At 45.9% G+C, this 20601-nt stretch overlaps 1 protein-coding gene across 6 annotated transcripts in view; it reads left to right on the top strand.

The window, feature by feature from the left end:
• The window catches only part of LOC106807808 (neuron navigator 2-like), an 80264-nt gene that overhangs the window by 40714 nt on the left and 18949 nt on the right, over window positions 1-20601 (top strand). For 4 of the 6 annotated variants that reach the window (XM_014810263.1, XM_014810265.1, XM_014810262.1 and 1 more), the window contains 11 exons: window positions 3813-3969; window positions 4156-4358; window positions 4820-5121; window positions 5768-6062; window positions 7050-7151; window positions 7509-7787; window positions 8025-8163; window positions 8425-8659; window positions 9478-9600; window positions 10433-10485; window positions 10663-10761. In XM_014810263.1, coding sequence (XP_014665749.1) covers window positions 3813-3969; window positions 4156-4358; window positions 4820-5121; window positions 5768-6062; window positions 7050-7151; window positions 7509-7787; window positions 8025-8163; window positions 8425-8659; window positions 9478-9600; window positions 10433-10485; window positions 10663-10761 — 1987 coding nt within the window. The remainder of the gene's footprint in view (window positions 1-3812; window positions 3970-4155; window positions 4359-4819; window positions 5122-5767; window positions 6063-7049; window positions 7152-7508; window positions 7788-8024; window positions 8164-8424; window positions 8660-9477; window positions 9601-10432; window positions 10486-10662; window positions 10762-20601) is intronic. The other 2 variants (XM_014810267.1, XM_014810264.1) reach the window with 2 other exon arrangements.

Genomic DNA, 20601 nt, shown 5'->3' with positions numbered 1-20601 from the left:
GAGAGAGAGAGAGAGAGAGAGAGAGAGAGAGAGAGAGAGAGAGAGAGAGAGAGAGAGAGAGAGAGAGAGAGAGAGAGAGAGAGAGAGAGAGAGATAGAGAGAGAGAGAGAGAGAGCGACTTAGGGAAGGAGAGAGAGAGAGACTGAGAGACTGAGAGAGAGAGAGAACAAGCAAGGGTTAGACGGAGAGAGTGAGCGTGTGAGCGAAAGCGAGGGAAAAGGGAGAGTGTGTGTATGGGTGGGGGTATCGCCCCAGTCGTGTCTGTCACATACGCTTTGCCTCGTGATTGTGTCTGTTACTTGTTGTGATTGTGTCTGTTAAGCGCTTCTACAGCGGTTTCATCTATGAGGGCGAATCTGACTCTACAATCCTTAATGGTTATACTCAAGACCGTATAAAGAAGGTAGATTCTTATAGAAGGTAGATACATATAGAAGGTAGATCCTTATAGAAGGTAGATACTTATAGAAGGTAGATCCTTATAGAAGGTAGATCCGTATAAAGAAGGAAGATATCCTTTATACGCTCTTGTTATAATTAATAACATGTGCATGCTTGAAGACGTGCGTACTAGATGAATAAGGTTTTTATGAATCGCCATAATTTGGGGCATATGTACGGAAATATATTTAAGGAAGGGGAAGGTTAAAGACCATTTAGCTCATCGAGTCAGCTATTCCTTTAGTACTCCTAGTTAGGCATCACAGGTGGGAGTCAGAAGTTATAACCAGTTAATTGCTATCGGAATTTCATGTGTCGCCAAGATTAGCGTTTTTCATAATGGTTTGATGCTAGTAGCGCAGCAGGGGTGCCATCTATAAGCTTTACAACTGTCATCATCGTCAACGTCAGGAAAAACTCGAATCGCCGTTTGCTTCTTGCTATCCTCTCGCGTGTTTTTACGGACGGATTTTTTCACGTTCGCCACTAAAATAGAACGAGGCTATTAGATAGAATCCGTCTCGCGCGCGCGAGCTCTGCAAGCGGCTCGCGATCTTCGGCGTACTGAAGAAAGGTTACTGCGCGAATGCATTCAACAAACAACGCCGTATCCATGGATACGGCAGATGCTGCATTGTTGCCGGCTCGAGTCGTGTAGATGCTCCAGTCGTAAGTGGAATCGTCGCTGTGCCGTCCGTGGAAAAACATCGCTTCTCGCCTTGCCCGCTTGTTTACAAACAGGCCGCCTGCTGAACTTGCAGACTTTCTTATACAGACTGAAATATGCTGTAGATTGCCACCGAGGCTGCGGCGAGTTGTGTGGCTGGTACTAAAGTTAGCGACACGAGAACAGCTGTGACTTTTTATTAATCAATTCGCAATGCACGGGCTGGATTGTTAAAACGTTTTATGCACTCCTGATATTTATAATGCGCTGTCGGTAATTCAGTATCATCTTAGATAATTATCATATCAAGAGCAGTTAGTTAGCGAAATCATTAACGATTAAATTGTAGTATAAATTACTCAACTATTCTTTCTAAGCATGTTGCGTGGAAATTCTATAGTACGGTATTGGCTAGGTCTGTGGCTAAATTTTTGGCAGCTATTAGAATAATGTATTACCAACATTTCACAATCGGGTAATTAGGTCTCGATTTATTAGTTGGCTTGGTTTTATTCGTACATTCAAATCTTTCAGCAATCAATTCATTTATTCAACCATCGATCTATCAATCCGCCCATCCATCCATCAGTCCGTCCGTCCGTCCATCCACCCATCAATCCATCTATCAGTCTGTCCGTATGTCCGTACTGGCGTCCGTCTGGCCGTCCGTCCGCGTACAGATGTACACATAGGCACGCAGCCACGCACGCACACAGGCAGGCACCCACGCACACACGCGCGCACACACCCGTCCTCCATATACATCCATTCATTCATTATATATTTATTCATGCGTGCACGTACCATGTTCATTCATCAACGCTTCGTTGCTGACATAATATCGGCAGAACTTGTTAAGATGCTGCTGCCAGCGGGGGTGCAATGATACTATATGTCTGTCTGTGAAGCTTGCACGTGTGTGCTACTTCTTCATTGCTGCCCGTGCTTACAGATCGTTGGTAACATTGAAGACATCTGAAATCATTCATCTGCTTTGCTCGTATCTTGCTCGTAGTGTGCTGACATAGCTAAGTAAAGTATAGTATATAGTATATAGTATAGTTATAGTAGTATAGTAGTAAGGACAGTGATGACAACATTGCGGTCTCGGTTACTGGAATGATGGCACAACTTCGTGGCCATTGAAAAAACTGTTCGTGCGCGTAGTCACCGCTACTACGCCTACCCGCGTGCTCGTGTAATACCGGAGAGTTGGTTGAAGCTTATATCAATCATCTCGCCATGCCTTGGTCTGCCATCTGGCCACTTACTGTGTAGGGTCTGCGGGAGCGGGGAAGTAAGCGAACTTTACCCCCTCCCTCGTTGCCGAGTATATAGCAATGGCGTCTGCTGTCGCTCCCCTGATGATCACCGGCCCGATCTTGGAGGTTGAGAATGTTGGCAGACGCTGGAGAGGCAGCTGGGCCTCCCCCTCCACCTCCCCCTCCCCCTTTCCCTTCCCATCCGCCACCCTCACGTGTCATCGCGGGCGCGTTAAAGCTCGGCGCGTTTTTTGTTTTCATTTTCTCCGGTCGTCGGCGTATCGGCCTACATACGTATCGGCTGCACATTCCTCGTCGCTACCCCGCGCTCGCGTGCCAGCATTGCTAGTAGCGCTGCTGCAGCAAGCCACACCAGACCACGCCGCACACGTGCGCGCGGGAGCGAGGGAGTGAGGCGCGTGCGACCGCTGTGTGTGTGTGCGTGCGTGTGCGTGCGTACCGTCGCCCGTGTGCGCGCGTGTGTGTATGTGTGCCGGCCTTTACGTTGCCCGGTGCGCGTCGAGTGCCAATACTGCCGTCGTGGGCGTGCATGTGCGATGGCGCGCGCCTGTTGTCGGTGTCCCCGTGTTTTATTTATTGTGGCGCTATTTCGGTCGGAACCCGTAGAGACATTATCGTGCGTCAAGTGAGCGGGTCGCGCGGTGCTGCCGCTTTACGACCGACTACGCGCACGCGTGCGCCTGTAAGCTATATTTACGCGTGGTGATCTCGTCTGCTAGTGCCTGGAGATGAACGCAGGAATTAACGTGCCCCGCGCCGACTGAATAACAAGCTTACAGATGCGGCTTCATTGTGAGTGCTGCGTTTAGTAAAAATTTGCCTAGAAAATATCGGTTGCGCCATGGTTCGTCAGGTATTATTAGAAATTGTTTGTTCACGATGTATGGTATATGGTATCAACTGTGTGTATTACTTTCGCCAAAGAGTCGGCATGGGTACCACCACATTCCTTAGGACTACGATAGGCATTTATTATTATTATTATTATTATTATTATTATATATATATATATATATATATATATATATATATATATATACATGTGTCTGTGAGTGCGTACATGCATATATGTATATATATATATACGCATATATACGCACGCACAGACATGTATTATTTGTGCAGATATAGATCAGCACGCTGACCTGGCAACCTTATAATATGTGAAGTGAAGGGAATGGTGGAAAGGCTGGCTACCCCCTCTGGCAGAATTGTTATACCAATTCCAAATGCTATGCAACATATTATTTGCAGCATTATTTTGACATGTAATTCCAAATATTTGTCTGCTTTGGGTAAAACTATTTATGGGTCGACACAGTGCGAAAGTACATGATTAAATACTATTATTCAAATACGTTCGCATTTAAATTTCTGAGGAGTTTGTGGGACTAAAAATGGTGCCCTCCAATTTTTTGTAGCTTTGATGATAGCAGCAGTGCTAGCAGTGACCTTGATGACACTATAGAGGACATGATGATGAGCGCAGATGAGCTTCAATCTACCCCAAGGTCATACCTGTCTAACAACTGTGGCATGAATAAGCTTGCAGGGCAGCTCCCTGTTCCTAGTAGAAAGGTAGGCTGTGATTACGTGTATTTACGTGTGGGCAATGACCCAATTTGCAATTAAGTTTGCTGCAGGCTATTGACATAGTGATAATAAAGTTGAAATATATGTGGGTGTGTAGCCACTGAAATCTAATTAAGTGACGAGTTATCACTTTCTGATCGGTTTGCACCTACCTGTGGCAATTGTTTACAGTTGGCAGCACCTAGTGGTAAAGGAAAGGAACCTAGTCAAAACTCTGCTGCATCGGGTGACCAGGTGAGGTCTCTGCATATGCAAAGGCTTCCAGTTGCAGACGCTAGGGGGAGCAGCGTGCCACAGTCGGCAGGAGGTGGTCAACCAGGGCAGGGAAGGAGGCTGCCTGCTCCGACACAGAATGGAACACCATCCAGACTAGGGTTGGTGTAATTTTTCCTTGAGTCATGAATAACATCTAGGTGAAGATTACTGTAAGATATAGTGGAGAGTATTATGGCTTATATACTGGCACAATATGCACGGCACTGATGACTCGTATTGCTAGTGAGATTTTCTTGCTGCACCACGTATGTATCAAGACAATAGCCCAAGTTCAGTAATTGTAAGAGTTTTGGGACAATTCAAAGTTGACCACAAGTTAGTTAGAGAGGGAAAATATTGGTAAATTAACAGATTGAAGGTTCCTAAAGTCACGTGAAGGTTACTTTCAAGATTGACAGAGGATTAGTAGGAGAGAGTAATTAAAAATGAATGTTTTGTGAGATATTACTGAAAAATACTTTAGGTAGCACTGACGGGTGTATAGTAAACTAGAGTCAACAGTGAGGAATGTTGGAAAGGTCTTCCCTTATTAATGCTTCACGTTTTTTTTCTCTTCTAGACCTCCACACAACAAGGGTGCACCTCCAGCTGTCCCCCCAAGAACATGCAGTGAGCTAAAATCCTCGCCAAAATCCTCGCCTAAAAACAAGAAGAAGCCGCCCAAAGGAGAAGAATCGAAGCTGAGGAGCCCACGAGAGGCAGCTGAGAGGGTGGGGCACAGTCCCAAAGGACCACACAAGGAGGAAGTATCTCACCGAGATTCACAGAAGACTCACTCTGATGGTGGCGCCCCCAGACCAGCAGTCACAAGCGCAGTGACGGCAACCATGCCCGGAAATCCCCGTACGGGGCGATCCATGGGTAAGCCGCTGACACGATCCCATGTTTATTGTTTTGCCGGTGAGCAAAGTGGTAAAAACATTGATGTTGTAGATTTCAGATTTGAGGTTGTAGATTCAGTATTTGTGGAAAACTGCTCGCCATTTTTGTTTGTTCTGTTCTCTTGTATTGCTTTTTCAAGGTATATATTAGGCATCTGCCAGCCGTTATGGGAACTCTTTGTTTTGTCTTGCCTTTCCGTAGCATGCCTTTTTCGTCATGTTTATTAGTGTTTTGTCTGTGGCTGCTGCCTTTTTAGAGGTTTTGTTGAACACTTGGCTAATTACTTGAAGCTGTGCGTGCTTTTGCACAAAAACCAGCTGTTCATACATGTAAACTTTATTTTTTGTTTCATTGCGTTTGCTATGTTTTGAAATGCGGCATCAAAGGCTATGTCATCTTGTATGTACAGTGTGAAAACCATCAACGTGGTACACTTAAATGAAGCAGTAACTATGATGCAGCGTATGCTTATGATGCAGTTTATAACTTGTCCAGGCGAGTGGGTATGACATTTTATCAAATTCTAATATTCGGTTGGAATATATCCAAAACATGGGCGTGATATTTTCCAAGAGATTTCCTTTTGATATCAGATCATAATTATTCACATTATCACCTCATTAAGGATCGAGACTGCCTGGCACGACAACACAGCTGGCCAATGGTCATCGCCTTGTTGACACAACTGTTGTCGTCGGTCAGCGAAAAGGCTCTGCAAGCTCGGCCCGATCTATACCCGCCCACACAGCGGCCGGAGTACTGTCCAGTTCATTCGATGAGGCGACAGCGCCACGTTGTGGTGGCTACGAGAACTACAGCCGTGCTGGGCAGCTGAGTTCAGGGTACATGAGTGGGTCAAGCACGCTGGACCGCAAGCACAGGATGATCCCGACGGTGGACACTAGTCAACACCCCAACAGGTAGAGCGGACGTCATGTCTGACCACAGTGCCATTCACTATCGTTCACCCTCCTCCTGACTGCATTCTGCTGAATACCCTCCATGCCATTGTTAATCGTACGATGCAGCCAACTCTGAGGGAAAATTCCGCCGATTTCTAGAGGCGGGTGAAGCGTCCCAGGGAAACATTCGTGGTGCTTTAGAGGTTGCTGAGAGTTGTGAAGGCGTGGTGATGGTGGGATGACCGATCGGGTTACATGACAGTGACAGCTACAGCCAGCTGATAAAGTCTGCTGCATGTAGCGCAGATCAGACGCGAAGAAACTGAAAAGAATCAGATGCCAGCATCATCGATTTCCGCGCGTGATAGGCGAGGCCAGTAGACACACGCAGAGTTTTTTACACGCACGTGATGCTGCACAGAATTACAGGAGGTTGTTCCCGCATATAATCCCATATCGGATGATTGGAATTTATCAGCATTTAAGCCTATCTTAGATGGCCTAATCCCCTAGTTAGGCAAAAATCACTTGATTGCACACATGACTGCCAGTCTATGTAGGGAAAATATTAATGCTGTCCTATATGGTGATCAGAGGATCTAGGGCCCATTTAACGTTTAGTTCAGAGGAAACTTATTTACTTATACATAAAAACTTGTACATGTAAACTATGTGTTAATACTTAGTAGTGCTATTAAAAAAACATTTAAACTTTAGAAAGTTTTGAAAGCAACTTTTTCATATTGTAATTTTACATGGTTCCTATATTTAGTCGTGTGCATTAGAATAATGTCTAGTTTAAATTACAGCTCAATCAAAGATAATACTTGAATTAATAATTATACGTGACAAATGTAATATGTAATATATATAATAAATATAGTATGTAACATGTAGTACGTAATCTAATATGTCTATGACAGAAGACATATGCCCTGTAGCATTGGATTATAGGTCTCTTGCCCATGATGCTCACTCGGTACGAAATTGTTCTATTTTGCATAGGTCAGCCAGTCCAGCATTACGCTCTGATGGCAGGTATGTTCCTGGAGCACCCATCATCCCAAAAACTGCTGTGGAGACTGTCATCACAAATCCAATGGCCAGGTAGGTAGTCTGTTACAATATCCAGACGTACAGGTTGCATGGAAATTAAAATAAGGGTGAAATAACGATGATTAAAATTAAATTATTGATAACATAGTGGCAAGGAAAGAAAATTGCATCGAAAAATAAAATTTGCGAAAAATGACTATAAAAGTGTGGGCTGTATAGAAAGTTTATTCGTCGATGTGAGCGTTTATTCCATGACACTTTACACTGCTTTTATAGTCAATGCCCAATATTTTGAAATAATAATGATAATAGTAATAATAATAATAATAATAGTTATTATTATTATTATTATAAATAACAATAATCATAATAGTGAAAGTATGTAATGGACTGGGTTGTGCATCTCAGGTACAGAGGCACCTCTGCCCAAAATAGTGGGCTTACCATGGGCACATTCATCCCCGGAAATCTGCGACCACCTAGCACGCCTGATAGGGGGCGCTCAACAAGTCCGCACCAGTACCTGCGATGCAGTCGCGCATCCAGCGTGCCAACTCGTGGCGGATTGGTCGAGGGCAAGTCGATGGAGTCAGTGGCGCAACCTAGTGGTCATGGCAGCATCGAGGCAGCGATTGAACATGCTCGAAACCACAGTCTGAGCAATGCTCGCAGGCTACTAAACCGCAGGTATGTGACCCTTGACACTTGAACTATGACTCTATTAATTTATACGACTATATATGTGCTTCCAGAGAGTAGTGAGTAGATATAATTAAATTATTATTGTTAAATCTTTATTGCATGTAATTGTAATTCAAATACTAATACATGTAATGTAAACAAATATCACAATGTAAACTGTGAACTGAGTTGCGAGCATGGAATGCATGAATCAGCTGCTTGTTGATGTTACACAATACACAGGGAGACCACCGACACAGGAGACAGTGCACGTGGCACAGCTAGCGAGAGAGCTTTTCCTGTGGGGCGTTCCACAGACAGGGAGGAAACGCACAGTGAGAGAGGCTACCCGTCCTCACCTGCTCAGAGCGCACACTGCAGGGTATGTCAACAAGCGAAGGGAGGTGTTAGATTTTCATAGCGCAGTCGTTCTTTTCGGGTTCTGTGCAGATAGCAACAGTGAGTGTGAGTGGAATGATACCATTGTCGTTGGTGTGATGCATGATAGACTGTAATGGAACTGTCGTCAGCAATCTTTAGAGTTCATATGGTAATATTATAATGTATGGTAGAGACCAGGGAGAAATACAATAAATATTTAATGGCTTTAAATATCGTTCCATAATTTTGTAAAAATGTTTAGGTGACAGCACCACCTGCCAGTGGTATGCTGACTGGAGGGCCCCACTGCACCCAGCCGAGTTCCACCTATCATGGGCACCCCCGTCTGTCCGCACCAAACTACAGTGGCTCTGGCGTTGGCATTCCCACAAGTCAGCACCAGACAGCAGAGGGTCAGTACGGGTCAAACACAGGTCACTACGCGCCAGGCATGGCAACTAGGTTATCTGGTACCACTTCGGGAAGAGATGGTGATGGTAAGCTTGGTGATTAGAGTTGCAGTTCTCATGTTGAGGTGACTGATGACTGAATATAATTATATACTTACATTCTGGTGCGTAATGGAATTAACAAAAATTAGTCATTACTGTGGAATGCGAAGTCATGTAGCATAACATGGTATGTTATGGAATGCAAAGACATGTATTTAGATAACATAACAAGCTATAAGATGTGTTGTGAAATTATTTTGATTTTCTCCCTATTTGTTTCACATTGGAAGTGGTTTCCTACCTCATAATATCATTTCGTGCTAGCAACTAATAGCGTAGAATCCCCTTCTCTCCCACTTGTTTTCATTGAAAGTAATTCTATTTATCAATTTCTACACTGGTGGTTTGATATTGTGTGTATGGTTAATTGTGCCTGTGCATTAGGTTTTGCACACTCCTAATCCAGTAAAAGGTGCCTTTCCAACAATCTCCAAAGCAAATCTGAATTGGGATGATATCAACATTTTTGAAGTATATACATATATACTTGTAATAATCATTATTGGATACAAACTGGTTTTTTTTTCAATTCAGTTTCATCGCTTATATAACCACAATGTGGATGTAAATCTTAATGATAGCAGGCAATGGGTATATCGTTAACGTGCAGTTTGCTATTAAGAGCATATGTTTGGAGTGATATTGTTAACAGGGATATTTGTGATATTGTTAACAGGGATATTTGTGATGTAAATTATAGGCGACACAGATTGCACAGATAGGCATCTTTTACCTTTACCTCTGGTGATTTTGCTATTTTTTGGCTTTTGCCCTTAATGCATACTAACGTTGTTGTTTTATAGCATATGTGCGATTTCGTGCACCACAACGTAACAGTTACAGTTTTGAAGTCCCACGGTTTTCTCTGCGTCCGGGGGCCTTTGACCTGCAGGATGATGAAACTAACATCTTTGGCGACCTACTAGGTGATAATCATGACCTTGTCTATGATTTCGGAAGCAGGTGGAGAGAAAAACTATCATACACTAATAATGGTGTAGGATCAGGGTTCGTACAACTGGTGCTGCAAAGTTCTTGGAAATATGCTTTACCTCCGGTCAAACACTGGCAAATTTAGTTAAAGATAAATTCGATTTGTCCAGCAATAATCTCAGCGTTATTTCATTTTTAGCAAACCTAATGCATACAAACTGTACATCTTCATTATTTGTGTCTCCGATAAAGCACTGCGTAACCCGAACTGGTAAATATTTGTTAGTCTGGCACCAGTCTTGGAATTTTGTGATATACATCACATGACTGTACGAACCCTCGATTATATCTTGCGCAATTTACATATGGTTGCTACCGCGTACAGTAAAGCCCTTCCACACCAGTATTCTTAACGGTGTAACAATCTACTTCAATAATGTTCCACGTGGTTTCACAGGATGTAATTAAGTAGCACACTCGGATTAATGTCGACTTATATACGGAAGAAACGTTTCAACAAAAGTTTAACTGCATAAAAAACACAACACAGGTTGTAGAAATGTTAGAAATTCACTACTTAGTTCTAAGACATTTGTTCATGTTTAGCAGTATTTGCTACATAAAACTCAATTAATATTCACCTAATTGTAATAATGTAAGAGTTGTATATTCGTGTTTTGATGGTTATTGTTGTTTAAATTATTATTATTGTTATTATCATTATTATTTTTTATTATTATTATTATCATCAGCATCATTCAATGCACATATACCTGCTTGTAATATACAAGCAACAACAATCATGTGAATATCTTGTGATTTCAGATCACGGATCCTCCATCTCACTTGTGTCGTCATCCTCCTCTACCTTCTCCGCAGTGAGTAACATCAACAGGCTCTATTTATCCATGCTGATGTTTGCTGATAAATACTGGTTTTTCCTGTTTAGTCAAACTTATTAATTCTGTACATGAGATCAGTGTTGTAAAACATTTTAAAATGCTAGCAGCTATTCAATCGCATGCAGTCCTTTATTGTGGTCTGTGACGTTTTAGGGCGACGAACAACCTCCAGGAGAGATTCTAAAGCTGAGACATGAGCTATACACAGCAAACGACAAGGTTTCTTTGCTCACCCATCAACTGCAAACACAGGTAGGCATAGGCTTAGTAGCTTTCTATCTTTATGTTTCTCAATTACTCTCTCTCACACACAGACTTTTCTCTCCCCTCCTCTCTCTCTCTCCTCCCCCACTCTTTCTCTCTCTCTCTCTCTCTCTCTCTCTCTCTCTTCTCTCTTCTCCTCTTCTCTCTCTTTCTCTCTCGCCCTCTCTCCCCCTGTCTCCCTCCATCTCGATCTTGCTTTATGTATTCTGTGCAGACGTGTTACACATTGCATGAAATTGGTAATTTATGTACAAAATACATCTTTTATTTTTCTACCCCCTTTTCTTTTTCACCTAGTCCCTTTCATACCTCTATGCCTTCTTGGATGTATGTAGCATTAATAATAAAATGAATGAAATCAACATCAGCACAGACCTCTTCACGTTACAAACTCTTTTCCAATTTACTATATGGCACAACACTCTCCGCGCATCATTGTCCCACACATGATCTACTCCAGAGTGAGTTTGCATGAGCCTTAATGGACAGTGACTGCTGCTACTGTGGTGGATATTGCTTATATACTGTAATTGGCATTTAGTAAAATACTGGCGGATCTGTATTTTGATCGGCCCTGGTGGAGTACTCCCGTCAGTACTTTAGATTGCAGTAAGAGACCGATTAATATAAGTAACGATAATGATTATATTCAGTTTGCTCAGGTGGACCACACATACTGCTCGTTGGTGATACCCATCTTGGCAGTAGCCTTGGGCTCTCGAGAATGTATGGCAGTGTATGCCCTGTACACACACGTATTAATTCTCACATTCTGGTATGCAGCACTTGACTTGTTATGCAATCAAGTTGGTTTTCCTCATAATGGGGGCAGGAGCTCTGACCGGTTACCCAATATTGTTGTATAATGTGAAGTATCGCTAACAGAAGTGTTACTACGGGCGAAGTATGCTGATGGCATGGGGAGGGGTGCGTAGCTTACACGAGAGGCAAAATGTTCGTTCGTTTTACTCTTGAAAGTGCATTACAGCAGCACCTCTGCGTAAGTTTGTAGTACTATAGATAGATGTAGCATGCAGTGCAAGACCATAGCTGCTGAAAAGTATCATTCAGCTCTGATAAAGGATGCCTTCGACACAGCAACGTTGTTAAAAATCAACTCTGAGCGCTACAGCTATTATTCTAACACTAATCCCAAAGATCGACCTCCTCCCTTTACGTCATGCCATATGAGGAGACATGTGCATCATGTGTATGGATGTGTGCTTGTATGTGCATGTGCTTGTGTATATGGGAGATGCGTCTGTCTGTGCTTGTATGTGTGCTTGTGTATATGGGAGATGCGCCCGCGTCTGCTTGTATGTGAGCTTAATTGTGTGTATATATATGGGAGATGCGCCCGCGTCTGCTTATATGATTGCGTGCGTCCATGTAATGTCCGTGCCTAGCTGAGTGCGTGCGCGTGTCTGTATATTAAGTACGGCCAAACGCTCCTTGCAGCTGCTCGTTCCCACACTACTACCTGTCACCACCTCCTAAATTTCCAGTGACGCATTAGAAATCTGATCTCGGAACTCACGTGAATGATATATAGCGCGTGTTTCCACTATTGCAGTCGACCCTGAATGGATTTATGGCCATATGTTTGATGCCAGGCACAAATTTATTAACGAAAAATAAACACGTTATTATGAGTCGGTATATATTTTATGAGCGGGGTTATATGGAATGGTACCTGGGAATTTTTTCTCCTAACTGGCCAATAATTCTTTCACGTAAAATGAAAGCAGTATTAAAACGTGTAACACCAGTGGCTTTATATCTATATACAGTTGCTTAGTAGTTTCATCGATGGTACCTGGGAATTTTTTCTCCTAACTGGCCAATAATTCTTTCACGTAAAATGAAAGCAGTATTAAAACGTGTAACACCAGTGGCTTTATATCTATATATACAGTTACTTAGTAGTTTCATCGATTCTAGCGGCAACATTCCTCCAAGCAGCGTAGTATTTATCCGGCTGTCCATGTAGATGGTCAGAAACGTTTTGTTATAAGTGTACCCGACTACAATACCCGACAGTTCTCTGCCAATCTCGAAAAGCTATAGAGCTCGAGAGGTAAGCTAGACGTAAATGACCATCACTGTGAGAGGAGGGGTATTTTCTCGCAGCACTAATATTGAGGGATATGTACACGCTCCCGGTTCGCTCGGGCGTTTTTATGGGTGCGCTGTTTGGCATTAAACCTTTCAGCCGTCTCCATCTACCTTCTGTGTGCGACGCAGAGCTTTATTGTAAACCAGGTGACATATCGCGGTAATAACATGACACGGAATGACTATTTACAACGTTATTTATACGTGACGTGTGTGCGACGTGGCGTCGACGCGTCTGCCCCGCACGAATGAAATATACAGGTTTTATCCTCCAGTCGCGTACCAACGGTGGCTGCTACATACGCCTGCTACATCGGATACCTCGGTGAACATAGCTGCCCACACCGGGTGGTTTCGAATCCCTACTCCTTCCTGACCACCGACATTTTTCTTGATAGCTGTCAGCGATTACAGCGTTGAATCGCGTCTCAGCGCTGCGAATCCTGCGTGCAGAGAAAAGATTATTGTAACGGAAGAATGGCGAACGGTGAACAGGAGAGAGAGAGAAGGTGGGAGAGAGAAAGATCGAGTGAGCGAGATTGATGTATCGATAGAGAGAGAGAGGGGAGTGTGAGAGGTCTAGGAAATAGAGCAAAGTGAGTGCGGGAAAGCGATAGAGACCGAGCGAGGTACCGAAACGTAAGAAAATGCGTGAGAGAAAGAGAGAGAGAAAGAACCAAAGCAAGCGAGAGATAGAAGATTCCACGTGTATCGCTTGCAAGGAATGCGCGACCCCTGCATGGGTGGTAAGCGCGCCTATGTAGATTGCCATCTCTGCGATCGGCATGTCCTTGGCCGTCCTGTAGTCTCGTGATGTATAGAATGGGGCGCGCACACGCGGCGTCGGTTGCTGCTCCCGTCTCCGCCATGGCTGCCTCGATGCATCGCGATGACACCGAAACTTGATCGCGTCCGAAGAGCAATCAATGGCTGGATTAGGCTCCCTGGCCTCCCGCTTTTATACCTTTTATCTGTCGGAACAAAGGCTCGTTGGCAGGTCCGCGGCGTCTCCTCCGCGCGCGTGCGTCGGCCAGCCGACTACCGAGGGGGTCGCCCGCTGCTCCGACCATTGTAGTCTGACGCTTGGGTTTCGCAGGTGTCTTGAACGGCGCGCGCGTTCAGCCGCGGTTTGTGCCCGTTGCAGCGCGACCGGTGTGTGTAGCCCCTTCGCTCCCGCTACAGGTAATAACCCCTTACAGATGTAGCTCTTGCTCCGTTCGCCTTTTGCTACATCTTCGCTCATGCTACCGCTCTCTACCGGTGTAGCCCTTCGCTCCCGCTACAAGTAGCCCCCTTGCTACAGATGTAGTCATTGCTCCGCTCGCCTCTTGCTCGCCGCCACCGCTCTCTACCGGTGTAGCTTCGCTCCCTGTAGCGGGAGCGAAGGGGCCACACCGGTAGAGCTATGCCCGTTGCTGCTCGCGGAGCCTAAGGCTAAGGGAATAGAATCCGCGAGTTTTGAGCGAACAGTTTGATTCTGAAACGACTGAACTGATGATAGAAAAAGAAGCAGATGACAGCAGAATTTCCGACTCTTTTAATTTGTCGATGCCTTTCAATGTAGTATAAAGGTTATTGTAAATAATATCAGGAGCTTGTAAACGGAATATATCCTTTTATAAGCTCCTGATAATATTTATGTTTTGGGCATTCTTTCTCGTGGTTGATTAACTTCCTCGTGGTGATTATAAAACTGTGGGTACGGTATATATGTCTTCGTAGTGGCATGTTATCTGTGCACATTAGGTGTGTGCGCGCACTCACGTACGAATGCGCATGCACGTGTGCACTCACACTCAAGTAGAGAGGCAGAGCGACTAGTGTGTGTCTGACGTGGTGACAGACACATACGAATGTGCTACCTACTCCACGCTAGCAGTTTGAAGGTCTCTAGTTTCCCTCGCAGAAAGACTAGGTTATCTTTACGAGGATGTTACTTCCCATCTGTCATTCCTCTGGTTGGCTAAGTCCCAATGAACGCTCACACACTCTGCGCATGCGGGCCGAGATAAAAGAAGACTTCCACGGCTTAGGATATGGCGAAAGACCGTTCAACTGGGTCAAGTAGTTGTTATCGCGTTTAGATGACTCCACTGGTAATCATTAGACTGGCGAGAAGTGCTGTTTGCCGTGTAATCGAGCGAGCGTTTCTGCTGCGTTCGGTTTCCGTCTATCGCCCGTATGGTACCCGCCGGGGCTAACAGGGTCTGAACCGGGATCATAAGTATCACTGTTTTGCGATGCATCTGGCTTTTATTTCACACTTCTTAGGCGGTTCTCGTATATAAGGCACTATATATCTGTCCTGAGACAGGTGGTTGCAATTTCTTCGCATGTGTTACAGAGTAAGTTGGCCTGCTACAGGTGGTTCGGACCTACACCGCGGTCATCATTTTGTGCAACCTCAATAATCTGAATATGTGACGCGGTGGCTGTGAGAGACAACGAAGAGTACATTGTTATAATATTTGAGTACTTCGTCTGGTATGTGCGCGATTTTCGAAAACGGCGAAATTCGGCATATTGTGCACATGTCGTTTCGACGATAACTTGACGGGATAATAGATGGGCACGGATAGTGCGATTCAATGGCCGAGCAACGCGCGAGGGGTGTTTAGTAATAGTCGTAAATGTGCATAGTGGGCGGGTTATGGGAGCATAGTACAAGTGGCTGTGTAGAATGGGACATGTGAGGGTGATGGGAAGGGTGACTCGATAGTTAGGCAAGTGCAGGATGGTGATGCAGTAACTGCTAGAGATTAGTTTAATATAACAATCTATGCAGCAGGCGAGTGCTTCTGTGTTCTTATGTCGTGTTCGGTTTACGGGTATATAGCGGGGAGTTGTGGCCACAGGCGCTTGGAACGTTTCAATAATAAAATGATGAGTGCTGCTGCACAGCGGCGTGCTTGCGGTGTACTTGTGTGTTGCAGAGGAGCATTTGAAAGGCGTTTTCAGGAGATTATCGGTAATAATTAGACGAAGGAGAGTAGAGAAACATGGAATTTTTTGTAGTAAATTCGTTTCGTGTTTATTTAGCATTGTTTTATTATTGAAGCATCCCAAGTGCTTGTGGTGCAGGCTATATAACCCCCAACCCTACATCCATGCGCGCGCTCGTTCTTGCACATGTGTCCTTAATTGTCAGTCTGCTCTAGTAATAACCGCTAATAATATTAGGTGTATCGAGTTTCGCGGCGATTCATAGTACATCCATGTTACATCATTCATAGTACATAGCTCATGTTGCCGTACCCCGTTGGCGTACATGATTGCAGTTGGGCGGCGGCATGCATGACGATTGTTCAGCCTCTGATGACTCTGCTGCTCCATAATTGGTCGGCAGTAAGGCGGTCATCTCCTCCCCAGCATACAGAGTGATCAGACGTCTGCCCACCTGTACACGCGTGGGGGTGTTTACCGATGCAGTGTATGCCTGCGTGCGTTCGACAACCGATACTGCGTTGACAATGACATGACATAATTCTGTCACTACTAGCGGCCGAATGCTATTAATTCTGTGCGCGTACACTGGGGAACTGCGTACTGGTGAGAGTGCTTCTGCGTCATGTCGGATATATATGTCACCTTAGTCGGTAATTGCAAAGCTGTGAGCACGCTCTCTTTCTCATCGTGATGTCTGTAGTATCTGTGTAATGACTGGAAAGCAGTAGCGCCCAAAGTTACTGCTGTCCCTGCTAACCGCGTACGAATTGCAAAACACGTACCGGTGCCGCTTAGAGAATTTCCTGGTAGTAGTTATGAACATGGGTGCGTCAATCATACTATTGTCGATATACACATAGATAATACACACATATAATTTAGTAACTAGTAAGTCGTGATTTATCCATAGATTTAGTGAGAAATTTCCATGAAACTATCAGTCGTGGTTTGCGTCAGCATTCCCTTGGATGTAGGTTATAGCAGCAATCCTGCAAGTGGCGATGACGCTAGTGTCAAACAGCGCGTGGTCGGGGGTTGCTAACGAACAACCGGGCTTTGCCGTCGCGATCACTAAACAAACAACAATTATCAGCCCACCCCTCCGCCGGCCGCCTCCCCCCACGCACACTCCCCGAACATCCTCCCCGCTAAGTCTGCCTGCCAATTGGATGGCTCAGTCCGGGTGGTAGTGGTCGGGGCTCTTTGCTGCGGAATGGGTAATCCTTAACAGGCTCATTCATGCGGAGTAGCTCTGCGCGGAGGCAGGCCAGGAGGACAGGGTGGAGGTGCGGGGATGCTGCCGGGTTATATACGCGGTGTACACACGCAGTGGCAAGGAGATAGCTGGCCGGTGTATAGTGTCGTACACGCAGCTGTATGGAGCGCTAGCCGTGCGGAGTCGGTTGCTGGTGTATCTTATGCAGAAGTGTGAAATGTGTTTGTGTGTGCCTTTGATTGCGTGTTGAGGATTACAGCAGCAGCCGCAGGATTCTTCGATGCGTCTGATCACCCAGCTGTGTTACTTGCATATCGGATCTAGTCCAAGACCTTATGCTGATTGGCACCAGTACACGGCTGTTGATATTAGGTAGATTACAACTATCTTACACGGTGGTCGCATGTATGATTGCTGCTTGCTTTAACGTCTGGGGGTCTCGAAGCTTTGCACCAATACTTTTACAATCCGATAGGTCATTTCGATCATTTATTCACTTTTATTTGATGTTTTCTGTTGTTGCTAGAATGATCCGTTAAGACGCGTCATTTACGAGTGACAGTTTGGAGTCAGGTAGTCGGGCTTACAAATCTGGGGGGAGGGGGTCATCTCAGGTAAATCACCTGCTCTAACAGGGCGAGTCTCTTTCTAGTCGCCGTTTGTGAGGCTTTCTCACCGTGAGGGTTCAGACATTCCTTATCTCAAAGTCTGCTGCAATTCTCACTGTATCCAAATAGCCACGGGCTGGGATAGGGTGGCGGTATGTGCCTGCATGGGCGGACGGGGGTGCTTATGGCTTAGGAAATCCGCGTGTGATTGCACTCTTTTCTGCTGGGTATGTTGTGAAACGTGTCCACTAGCAGTACGACTGCGCTCACTAGAGCACGCTAACGCGACGACTATTGACGCCAGGCTCGAAATTAGGTAGTAACACAACTCCTTCTTCGGCAGTAAATAGCGGCACGCGAGACTTTGTCCGCTAGATCCTTCCTAGACGTTACCAGTCTATCGGCAGCTGTCAAGACAATAAAAAACAATCGATAATAGCTCCGTTTTTTTTCCGCGAAAGGTGCGCGCGCATTCCTGCGAACCGCTGAACACCGACGTTGGCTCGGCTGCTGGGTGTTCCTAATGACGAAGACATTTAGCTGAGGCGGGGGGCGTAATTAGCTGGGTAAAAACTGCGAAAGAATTTATATTTGTACGCTGGATTCAGTCGTCGCGTTCGCCGCGTGTCTATTTCGCGCTATGTACATCGCGAGAGCATCCTCCGCGGAGCAACCAGTCTCCGAGATGAAAAAAAACAGCAGCAGCGAGCCGCCTGCTCGTGCGTTGAGCGACAGTTTTCATCGGGACGGGCCATCGTGTTTGCGGCGCAGGCGGAACTGTATATGGCGGGGCAACCTGCGCGCAGAAGCTGTAGCAGCTGCTACTCGTACACGCGCGACCTTAGCCTCAACTTAGCCTCAACTTAGCCGAGGATTCGTTTCTCAGTCATTCGAAGCGCAGATAAGCCGCGATAGCTTGGTTAATTGTATATCATCTACGACGCGTGAATTGCCGAAGACACGTGTCTGACGGTAGTGACCTGTAGCACATCCCGTAGGATCAACAGGTCAAGGTCACGCAGGTGTGTGCGGTTGCGGGGGTAGGTCATTCAGGTCATTAATGTTACGCCGATTCTCCTAATTCATGCAATTCTGGTACTTGGAGGTATACTGGTGTATGTTGAGGTTTCACTATGTGTATCATAGGATGGTCACGTTGAGATTTCACAGGCTAAAAAGTGGTTTCGGGTTTGGTGTCACAACGAATGCAACGCATCAGGGTTAGGGTAGGGTTCCAGGAGGGGGTCACTGCTTTTGGCACCTGTACTCGTGTATTGACACGCGAATTTATACACGTGCTCTCGTGATTTTATACTACACGTTCTGTGCTCCACTTCCAGTTGTGACTGACACCACTAGTTCGGAACACTGAGTGTGCCAAGTGCTCACGCCGAACCGGTGCATTATTTTGGCGTTGGCAGCGCGTAGATCTGCGTGGTATATCACGCGAGTGTCTAATCAAGTCAACACCGCGTCGATTTATGATCACCGGCTGATATTTGCACACACCGAGGAAGGCTCCGTGGAAAAAAACAACATTTGCGAGATTCTAGCCATGCAACTTGCGACCTAATCATCAAGATATAGGTTGACCTGATGCAACTGCGCAACTGATGAGCACGCTTGTAAAAAGCTGCTCGTTACTGTGTGCCGACGTTAGCTAGCGACGGTTCCGCCAGAGCCACCGTGTGACGATCGACACCCCGCGAATAAGCACCGAACGTCTCGCGAGAGTCGGAGGTTGATCGTTCAGATCACTGGCCGGCGCCCCCTGGCGAGCAGCAGCAGCAGCGATGAGTTGGATCGACTTCGACGCGAAGCGCGGATTTTCGACGGGTAACGGTTTCACGCCGACGCGGCCCCTGAGCGGCTACCACAACCCGGGCCGCGGGGTCATGCTGCTGCCCATGGCTCCGATCTCTGAGTTCGGGGCTTACGTGTCTGAGCCGACGTCGCCGACAGGCGTGGCCGTGAGCAGGGAGGAGATGCGACTCAAGCACCGCTCGTGTCCCTACGACTTTCAGGTAACGACGCCGTCTCATGAGAATATATATGAGTTATTATTCGAATGTTTGTAGCGTTTTGCTGCGGGAGCGGATGGGTATGTGAAGTTTGACACGCAATGAAAGTTTTCTATGCTTGGATTTGTACGCGGTTGTGTGAGTACGTCTTAAACGCTGTTTTTATTTTACGCTGTAAGTCAGGAAGCGTAAAATTAAAATAACAGCGAATGTTTTCTATATGTGTAGGCTGTGTAAAAAGTCTAATAAATGTATGCTGCTCAGTGTATACTGGTTATGCCAGTAAGGAGAAGCTGCACTGAGACGTCGAGTGAGTAGTTTGCTATATATAGTGAACTGTGAAGCTACTTTTACACATTATTCTTGATGGGAAACTCAGACCTAAGGACAGATGAGCAAGATATACGTCTGAAAACATGAAATACTATAGTATGACACCTGTTTAGTTCTCACGTCTCTTCCTAATTGTTTCCGGAGAGTCCGTACACACGCGCGTGTACGCATGTGGGTGTCCGCGTGTGTCGGGGCATACGTGTGCTTCTCTCCACGTGTGTGCGCGCGCGTGTACGTGTAGGCGTGAGCGCGCGGGTACGTGTAGGCGTGAGCGCGCGTGTACGTGTAGGTGTGAGCGCGCGTGTACGTGTATGCGTGAGCGCGCGTGTACGTGTAGGCGTGAGCGCGCGTGTACGTGTAGGTGTGAGCGCGCGTGTACGTGTAGGCGTGAGCGCGCGTGTACGTGTAGGTGTGAGCGCGCGTGTACGTGTAGGCGTGAGCGCGCGTGTACGTGTAGGTGTGAGCGCGCGTGTACGTGTAGTGCGTGAGCGCGCGTGTACGTGTAGGTGTGAGCGCGCGTGTACGTGTAGGCGTGAGCGCGCGTGTACGTGTAGGCGTGAGCGCGCGTGTACGTGTAGGCGTGAGCGCG

This window comes from Priapulus caudatus, unplaced genomic scaffold (genome assembly GCF_000485595.1).
Source record: "Priapulus caudatus unplaced genomic scaffold, Priapulus_caudatus-5.0.1 Scaffold235, whole genome shotgun sequence".
In the NCBI taxonomy this organism is placed as follows: domain Eukaryota; kingdom Metazoa; phylum Priapulida; class Priapulimorpha; order Priapulimorphida; family Priapulidae; genus Priapulus; species Priapulus caudatus.
Note: the sequence above shows the minus strand (reverse complement) of the source record. Positions and strands in the feature narration are given on the sequence as shown.